At 36.7% G+C, this 10,482-nt stretch overlaps 1 protein-coding gene across 1 annotated transcript; it reads left to right on the plus strand.

Annotated features, from left to right (window-relative positions):
• Positions 1-2,999: 2,999 nt before the first annotated feature.
• Positions 3,000-9,381, plus strand: LOC307120180 (uncharacterized protein; the record flags this gene model as incomplete). The annotated part of the gene is made up of 10 exons (XM_079807066.1): positions 3,000-3,012; positions 3,135-3,265; positions 3,350-3,485; positions 3,785-3,945; positions 4,474-4,627; positions 4,734-4,814; positions 5,066-5,236; positions 6,591-6,653; positions 8,517-8,588; positions 9,200-9,381. The coding sequence occupies 10 exons, from the start codon at positions 3,000-3,002 to the stop codon at positions 9,379-9,381; spliced, it is 1,164 nt and encodes a 387-aa protein (XP_079663192.1).
• Positions 9,382-10,482: the final 1,101 nt, after the last annotated feature.

The following is a 10,482-nucleotide window of genomic DNA, read 5'->3' on the forward strand; positions in this document are numbered from 1 at the left end:
ACCTTGGCTCATGAATATTAATTACCTAGAAGTGTGATCACTGGGTACTCACAATCCAGTCACGTTACACAATTAATATTCATGAGTCAAAGACATTCAGTGCTGGCTTGCTATTGAGATACAATATCAAGCCAGTTTTATATTTGCTTAGAAATTATTATAATATTAATTTATCCAGAGATAAAGTATGAAGGGTCTAACATATATGCCGTAGTCTGTGGGATCTAACAAGTAGTATACTTGTTAAAACTGAAATATTAACAATTTGACATCAAAATATATGGGAATAAAGTCAAAGATACTTTTACCTGTTTGAAAAAACAAACAAACAAACAAAAACCCCCATCAAATTATGGCCTATATTTGAAATGTGCTCCTAGAGATGCAAAACATGTTTTCAGATGAGGGGATTTGGCCTGCATATATATATAAATATAATGCATTTTTTTTATTTTATTTAACTGGCTAAATGGTTCTTAAAAGATGGCAAAATGAACAAGCCACAGCAGCACAAACTGGAGTACTGAAAGAAATAGTGTACATTAAGAACAAATAGCTTCTTTTTCAAAACTGGGCTGGCCTTGTCCTTCTTGTGAATTTGAATAAGCTCCATATTCCTTAGAGAGAAACCGTGTAGCTGGTTCTTGAATGAGAATAAGGGCTGAATATCTGCATGGTCAGCCAAACTATTTTAGCTTCCCCCACTGGTTTGTACAACGGTACACACTATCTAGGTTAGATTGGGGGGAGTAGCCTAGAACTTTCTTATCCAGAAGAGCCTATAAGAAGGAACAATAAGGCGATGCCTTAAGGGAATGTTTGCTGCTGGGGGGAGAAAAAGTTGGAGAGAATCCAAGAACAACGATTTTCTCAGATACAAATAAAGTGGGACTTTGTCTTTGTCCACCGCTCCTTTATTTGATTATTGAAGAATCCACCCGCTTCGAATGTTATCACTCGATTGAATGGGCGTTATCAGTGGTTATCAGCCCATAGGAATGGGCTAGAAGGTGCCTACTGTGCCTACTGGTAGGCTCGGAAGGCTGTTATCATCCATCCACATGGTTAATCAGCGATACGAATACAAGCGAAGACTCCAGATCCAATCCTCGAGGATTCCAGCTCGCTGGTTGTTGGAAATCTACTGGATGACGCGGCAACGTTGCGATATTTCCCGCTTGATATTTTCAGGTAAGACCATTCATACAACCGAGCATTTATACTGTAAATAATTACTCAATAAGGGGAAACAGTCCATTCATTCAAAAGCGTAATATCACGAACTCCATTCATAAAAGTGTAATATCACGAACTCCATTCATAAAAGCGTAATATCACGGAATGAATGGGGCAGACGCGCCTGCACAATTCCTTCACACAGAGACATAAAACATGCAGGATTCATATTTAAATCGTATTTTTGCCGTTTAATATTCACATACACTAGTAGTCCATCGCGATTTGATTGAAGTGTGCTGACTGGCATTGGATTTAACGTTATTCATCCAAAATTTGACCGTGACATTTCCGTGACATAGGCCTACCATAAACAGGAAATTCCATTTTCACTTTGAAAGTACAAAAATTAAAGGATTTGTTTAATTTTTATTGGAATAAAAGATATGTGTTGTATACCTTAATTTGATTACCAGAAAAAAGACATAGGCCTAAAACAAATAAATATATATTTTGTTAAACTTTTAATAAATTGCTGTTAAATTAAAGTTAAAGTTTCATGATTTCAATTAATTACACATGCTTTTTGATTAATACAATGTAGTTTAGAATTTAAAAGTTTACAATTAGACAGCATTGTGTAGTGTAAACAATTGTGCAGTGAAAATTACCACCTAGTGTCCAACCTACTCTAATACTGTACCTGTTTACACGTGAACAAAGGATCTACAACATGACAAAAGCAATTATTTATAACATGTACATTAAATATTTAATAATTGGACACAACTATGGGACAAGGCCGTGCAGCAGCAATCATCACAACAGTGAAAGGAACCTCAAGGTTATAAATGTGCAATAGACCCTTTTCACATTTCCGGGTTTCTCAGAGCGGAAGTCGTCATAGTTGGGTTAACTATTATAGCTGTGAATGAGAGAATACATTAAATATTTTTGTGATTTCACAACTTTCAAAAAGAGGGAAAAAAATAGAGTGAGATTGATAACGGCAGTGAAAAGAGAGAAATATGTTCATTTTTACCATCACTCCCATAGACGCTATTACTAAACACCCTCACAGCAGCGCTAACTTTTTTATTGTAATTTGATGCAAAAGTAATAAAATACAAAGTATTAGTGTTATAAATGTACATATATTTTAAAAAAAAAATGAAAATACAAAAAATGCTGCAGGATTTACGATATTGATGACCGTTAAAACGCATCATCACAGTCTGTGAAAAGGGTCTATTGTATAGAGTCCCATTCCTGTATTTTGCCTGGGGCCCCCAAATCACTTAATCGGCCCCTGGCTTTATGTGAGCATTAACGTTGCTAATAAGCATGTTTTTACATCTGAAGCTAATGGGGAAATTTAGTTTACTAGTTAAACGCAAAGTTAGCCTGTAAAAAGGAGTTTTTCCACACTGTAAGACTCATATTGATTAATTTAAGTGAAATATTAAAACCCAATACGTATTTTATGGCTGTTTGGAAACCTTGGGATCTTGACTAGAATGTAAAATAAAGTTCTGTGGATTTGAACAAAGCTTGGCTGGATTTGATCCCACACGAGGAAGCTTACAATTACATTCATGCAAAAGATAAATGGCAATATATTAGAAGTAAATAGAGAGGTAAATGTGGTGTCGGTGTGTGTCACATTTATTGCTGTCCTCGACATTGAACTTGAAAAAATAAAACCCAAAAGCACAGGTCTGCCTGTCAGTCTGTTTATCCAGGTGTCTGCCTGCCTGTGTAACATTAATATCTCTTTACCTAATATTTTGTCTCCCTTTACAGCAACAATTTCAAGTTTGAAGATGGCCCAGAGAGGTAAGCCTTACAGTTGCTAGGCAAGTGTGCCTGAGAACGATGGTATGATCTGCAACACTGTCTTTTATTATTACTGATGTATTACTGACTAGCTTTTTCTTTCTTTGTTGTTATTCAATAAGAGAGAACTCCAATCAGTCCAAATCAAAGGGAAACCCTGAAATCCTTCTTTAAGGAAGGAATGACAAAAGTAGGTGGCGAATTGATTCCGAGAGCTGCATCGGCCACTGGTTTGGACACTAGTGTCATAGAAGTAAGGTTTACTTTAGTGCTACACTAACAAACAACGTCAAATAAACATTGGTGTAATACTCTTTTGTTATTCTTTCTTTTTCAGAACTGGATTGGTAATTACAAAAGAACCATTTCAATGACAAAATCTTCGTCTGAACCCCGGCCATCAAAGGCCAAAGCTCATGTTAGAGAGCTGTCGCCTTATAATCTTTTTTGTAGGGACATACTTCGACACAAAGGTGAGAGACAAAATGTAATGGCTGCTTTTAATTGTTATACTAAATGGTTTGTTGTTGTACATAGTGGCCCTGTTTACATCAGGGGTTTTGAAACAGATTTTCAAGATGGGATCTGGCAAGTACTTCACTCACACAAATTGCATTCATCAGAATAAGACTGCTGAGTTGTTACAGAGAAATGGGTTTCACAACACAAGTAAACCAGTGTGTTGGACAGATTGTCGTTGTATAAATTTACTTTAAAAAAGAGATGCTGACTCTAAAGTGTTAAGTTTTCTGTGCATCTACTTTTTCCTTAGGCTCAATGAATGATATTAAGGGCAGGTGGGCCACATTGGCGGAAGAGGAAAAAATTAAATACTCCCAAGAGGCAGCAGCACTGAGGGCACATGGGCAGGACCTTAGCCCTGAGATGAGGGATGCCCGAATCAAAATGCACCTTAAAAAGCTGAAGTTAGAGGTTTGGAAACATGCTTAATTTGTTAGGCATTAGTGGTATTATTGTATTATTAGATGGAAGGATGATTGACAACAATTGTGATGTGATCAGAACATTGTGACAGACAACTGGATTGTTTATCTGTAGATTTTTTTCCTCATTTCAAATGAATTCATCCCAAATAAATATTCTAGCTGATTTTTGTTTACAAGGCTATCAACAACAAATATTCTCACATTGAAGAAATTGTCAAAGGCTCATACCACCCTCTCAAACTTAATTCCTACTGGTGGGTCTAGTCTATTCAGATCAAGTTGGTCAATTGAAGCATTAGAAGTCACAAATGGCCATGAGTCAAATTTGTAGTTGGATATTGGATTTTATATAAACACAGCTAATGTATAGTTAATGCAACCCTGGTGGTCCTTGCCAAGCCCTGTTATAAGTTGTTTCTTCAGTGTGTGTTAGATTTTTAAAAGTAGGTTTTGTCTATTTTGTGTATAAATGTACTATTTTTGTGGTTGTATTCTTTATCTAAATATTGTAAAGGTGTCCAAGCTTGAGGATCTGGGTGTGGAAACTGCCGTTTTATCATTTGACCGCCAGAAGTCCACACTAGAGGTGTTCGAACTGAGCAGCAAAGGAGCCACTGATTTCCTTGATTCGTCGGACACAGTGAACAACTTTGCACTGCATTTCAAAGGTATTGGTTATATGAAAATCCACAGAAATGGACTCTGGTCCATTTAGTGCAAATATACATAATACAGTTTTATGAAATTAATTGTTGTCTGTTGTTACATCAGTAGCCAGCTCCTCAGCCGCAATGCCTAAAGATCAAGTCGGTGTTCTGGTAGGAAAAGTGCAAGAGCTTTTCAACCAAAAATATAGTAAGTATAAGTTCAAATACTTTTAAAACTGATTTGAAGAAACTGCTTATCTTGATAACCTAATATACCTTCATGAATCCATGGCATTATTATCAAATGAATAAATTAGCTAATGTACCCATCAACCATTAGATTATGACACCTTACCAAAATGACTGTTTGCAGCCTGTACATTGGCTATCAACTAGATGAGAGTCACAATTGTCCAACTGTGTAACGTGTGCATGCATGTGTGTGCCCGTGTCTTTCAGAGGAGGCTGGAGGTACTGGAAGGCTCCCCTACCAGTCCCTGGTGAATCAGGGCATGGCCATTAACGTTGTTGGACTGCCCAACAGCCTATCCCTCAGAAAGCCTTCCTTTTATGGAAGGAAACAATTGGAAGCAATTTTAAAAGCTGCTGAGGAGATTTCATTTGAAATAAGTAAGTGACATTACCATAATTTCCTTTCTCCACTTGTGTTTTGGCAAACCATTTGGCTCTATGCAAAGTGGGGAAAAAAAGTTAGCTAAAGAATAATTCAGGCCTACATGTGAGTCTTTGTATAGTGCTGGCCATTGCATCTCTCTCCGTCTCTTCATCCCAACTGGTCAAGGCTGCCCACCCTGAGCCTTGGTTCTGCTTGAGGTTTCAGCCTCTTAAAGGGGTCATGATGCGATTTCTTGTTTTCCTTTCTCTTAAGTGTGTTATGTAGCTGTTTGTGCATGTATAAGATCTGCAAAGTTACAAAGTCTCAAACCCAAAGAGATATTCTTTGTAAAAGTTACGGCTCAGCCACACCTTCCTAAAACACTTTATTCAAACACACCGACAAATCTACGTCAGTCTATGGGGGCAGAGTTTCATAACACCACCCAAATGTATACGCAAAGAAAGAAGGCATAACTTTTATTCTCGTCGGCGCCACCATGTCATTGAGACGCTGTGTTTTTCATTGCGAAAGCCAAACTACTTTGTTTGGCCTTCCAAAAGAGGAGACAATTAGAAAACAGTGGCTAAGCTTTAGTTACAACTCTGTTCTAGAACAGCACAACCCAAATATTCGACTGTGCTGCGCATTTCGGAAGACCTGGGAGAACACAGACCGTTTCTACGATAACAAATGCAAACTTACCAATCCGATACTTTTGATGCGTTTCAGAAAGGCAGGGCATAGAGAAGCAATTACTTTTTTAAATCTAAAACCGCATAAACACATTGCATTAAACCAAAAACACAAAATAATGTTCTTTTTAGAACCATCATATGACCCCTTTAAAAGGAAGTTTTTCCTTGCCTCTGTCACCTAGTGCTTGTTCATGGGAATTGTTGGGTCTTTGTTAATAATATTATAAAGAGTATGGTCTAGACCTACTATGTTTGAAAAGTGCTGTGAGAACTTATGAATTGGCACTATATAAATAAAATTTAATTGGAACAGATTAAGGTTATAGATTCTGTATGTGTCTTTGACAGTTTGTAAGGAATGTGACAATATTTCTCAGTTTCGGCATTATAATGGAACACAATTTCTAAAAAGGCACCTCTCCAGAATATCCTATAGTTGTTTAGTTGAATGTGACTAGTGACTGTGGCCCTTGGTAATGGTTTTTATCTTTTTCATGCTCATCAAACTATTCACTAATTCAATTCTATGTATATAATTCCTGCAAATTACATTCCTTCATTGATACTGCTATGTGATTAATTATTTTTCTCCAGTAATGCAGGAAGGCCAATTATTTGTTATGCTCATGCTACACAAATGTTTTTTTTCCCACCTAAAAATATCAATCAGATGCTGCACAATTGAACCCCACTGACATGGCAGAGGGAATGTCAGAGCACATGGATGCAGAAGGTACGCTGAGTTGTTTTTATTTTATCTTTAAATAAATATATAACATTAAACTTAAAGGGTTAGTTCACCCAAAAATGAAAACTATCCCATAATTTACTCCTCCTCAAGTCATCCTAGGTGTGTATGACATTCTTCTTTCAGACGAATAAAATCAGAGTTATATTAAAAATGTCCTGACTAATCAAAGCTTTATAATGGCAGTGACTTGTTGGGTCATTCGTGAAGTCCATAAAAGTGCAGCATCTATACATCATAAAAGTGCATCTGTCCGTCATAAAAGTGCATCTATCCATCATAAAAGTGCATCTATCCATAATATAACTGCTCCACACGCCTCCGGGGGGTTATAAAGGCCTTCTGAAGCTAAGTGATATTTTTCTTTGTGTAAGAAAAATATCCATATGGAAGACTAAAATAATAGCTTACGGCGGTCAGTGGTACGCAAGTCGACTTACGGCGAAAGAGTAACCCTTGAACCCTTTACACATGCGTATTGACGAACGCAGAAGCGCAGAGGATAGAGCAAAACAAAACACTGTTCATGAATTAGAGTCTAAAACGAGAATTTTTAAAGCAGAGAATTTCGATATAAGAGAAGAGGGGCTTGAGTTTGTTGCCCAGCCCTATCCATGAGAGCCGTCAAAGCTTTAGATTTTAGTCTATAAAGTTTTAAATATGGATATTTTTCTTACACAAATGCGTCACTTCGTTTCAGGAGGCCCTTTTTTAATATAACTCTGATTGTATTCGTCTGAAAGAATAAAGTCTATACAGTCGTATAGACTTGAGGGTGAGTAAATCATGGGCTAATTTTCATTTTTGGGTGAACTATCCCTTTAAGAAACATAGTTTAAAGCTACCCTGTGTGATATTTTCCCCCATCTAGTGGTGAACTTGTATATGACCATCCAGTGAATATTAGTTTCTGTTCCTCTCAATTCCGATTTCGTTTTAACTCCTACGGTGGCCGATTTAGTCCAAGATTAATATGGCTTCCAGTTCGACCTCGTCCACATTCAACACGGTGCCATCGAGTGTTAAAACGCCAAAGGCGAAGCTTGAATTTACGGGTATGTCCCTCTTTGGCTAATGTACTTTCAAGATGGAGGGGCAACATGGCGATCCGCATTCGAACCCTCACCCGTATGCATTTTCAATGGAATATTATAAACTTACGAGAATACTTTATTACTTGAAAGAAGTAAATATACATTAATGAGCACATATATTTTTTAAAGAACTAAGTGTTTTTAGCTAAGAATAAACTAAAAAAAAGTTACACAGTGTAGCTTTAATAAATATGTAACAGTGGTCATTAAACAGCACATTTGACCACTGTATACATTATTGAAATAATAAAATTAAATCAAAAGATTAAATTTTCACCTTTGTGTTATGGTTTAATGTTTTCAAATCAACAGACACAGCAGATGCCGTCCAGACAAAGTCGGTGGAGGAAATATTAGAGGCCATGTGTGAAAATGGTAATCGTAATACATTTTACCAAATGCTACAAATCAGTTTTTGGTATTGCTTAATTTCGAGCTTAATTAAAAATTCTGTTCTGAGAAGTCTGCTATTGACATTTGACCCAAAAATTTTAAAAAAAATTACATTTTATGGAGACAGTATTTATCCAGGTGACATTAAACAGTATATATAAGGTTGGTATTCTGATCATTTATACTTTGAATTGGCTGTTGAGATTTAGATGCAAATAATGTGACTGTCTATTTTTAATCACTGATTTACTAATGAACTATTGACAGTACAAATGCTGACAAACTGAATTATACATTTGGGATTAAGTTTCAAAATTTGAATTAAGAAAGTTGTTATTGTGTTTTGTTTTATTTACTTAAGGTGCACAGCAGATGGAAGAAGATTCCACAGAAACAGACACTACTGTAGCCATCGTGATGACTGCAGATAAAGGTATCTTTCCACATTGGGGTTATTTTTATTTACCAGGAAGTCCCATTGAGACAAATGAGCTCTACCTCATAGTAGACCTGGCCAAGACTAGCAGCAGCACAGATAAAAAACGTTTCAACAGATTACAATAAGAACAGATATGGAAACAGAAGCATAGACTAAAAAATTAGACAGTGACAAACTGACAAATCACTCTCCAATCCTTTAATTTAGGATACAACAGCATTAAACTAGATTCACTTGTAAGTCTTTCAAGGGGCAGATTCCAGGCAGAACGTGCAGAATACATAATCAATTAAAACTGAGTTACCCCTCTGTCTCAGGTTTGATTTACATCCATTTCTGAAATGGAAAACCTTATTTCAGGGATATACTAAAGCTGCTTTATGAAATGGAACCCAGGAACTCTTCTTTGTTGACCTGCTTTTATCTTAGGATTGAGCATCAGCAAGATCTGAGATGAATTGATGTGATATATCCACATTTTCATTTGGCAACAGTTGAAAATTGGCAACAAGCTGCCTTTGAGAGCTTTGCTTTGAATATGGTGATGAGTATGATTTCAACTAACTGGTTTGACTTCCAAAATATTTGTGTTTTTCCTTTGGTAGATGGAGGCAATTTGTGCTGTGTCTGCCGTGTCCATTTTGATGACAAGAAGAAGAACGCAAGAAAGAAGTGGCGTTCATGGTCACAGTGCACAGTGTGCCAATCATGGTCACACACTGCATGTGGTTTTAAAAAGAAAATGTGCCTTCACTGCCAGTGTCAAAACACCATGCAAACACCCTGAACCTATTCTACTTGTTTTTACTGTGTTCGCTCCAACCAAACCACACACACACACACACACACACACACACACACACACACACACACACACACACACACACACACACACACACACACACACACACACACACACACACACACACACACACACACACACACACACACACACACAACACACACACACACACACACACACACACACACTCATACATTTTAAAATGTATTAAGAGCCTTTTCATCTTTTTCATTAAAATATTCTTTATATGCTGCAAATTTGTTGTAATGATTACACTTCACTAGTAAGAAGAAAATATATTTTTGTTATTTTCAATTCCCCAACTTTTATTAATTGTTATCGTTTGTTGGCACCATCAATGTGGTCTCCTTTAAACTGTGCCATGTGGGGACCAATAAAGTTCTATTGTACTGAATTGAGTCTCCATGTTTTTATATATATCATGTTTCATCATTGGTTAAGTAGGGCTGGGTGTTAGCAAGGACCTTACCATTATATTCAAAACAGTGGGTCACAGTATTTCATGTTATGATTAAATGCTTCACGTAACTTTCAATTGTTCACAGTCCTGCTGTCACTGGGAGATGTTTGGCAAAATGGTTATTGAAAAGATGGTTTATGTCAGAGATACTTGTGAAAACTTTGGTATACAGTTGAACACTACAATTTAATTTTTAAACTTTAAATATAATGGTTGCTATGGATGCTGCTATCACTGAAGCCACCTAGTTCGCATAACGTACTTCCACTCGGAAGTATTTTCTACACATTCTCCGTGTTATGCTTTTCTTTTAATGATTAACATTTAAGAGAAAAAAATAAGGGTATAATTTTATCTGTGTTAAGGATATCAATTGTTTCTCCTTGGATTCTGAGAAATAAAGTTTATTGTCAGTTTATGCGAGGGAGGACCGGGTGCGTTCCACTACTGCTTGGAGTTGTCTGCCATGGATGGACTACACTCTAAAAAAAAAGGCTCGTAATCATAGGGGAACCTTTTTTAGTGCTATATAGCACCAATTTTGGTGCTTCAGTGGTTCTTCAGCGGTTCTTCAGAGGTGCTATATAGCACCTTAGTCAAAGAAC

The sequence above is a fragment of the Gobio gobio genome (assembly GCF_949357685.1).
Source record: "Gobio gobio genome assembly, chromosome: 24".
Classification (NCBI taxonomy): Eukaryota; Metazoa; Chordata; class Actinopteri; order Cypriniformes; family Gobionidae; genus Gobio; species Gobio gobio.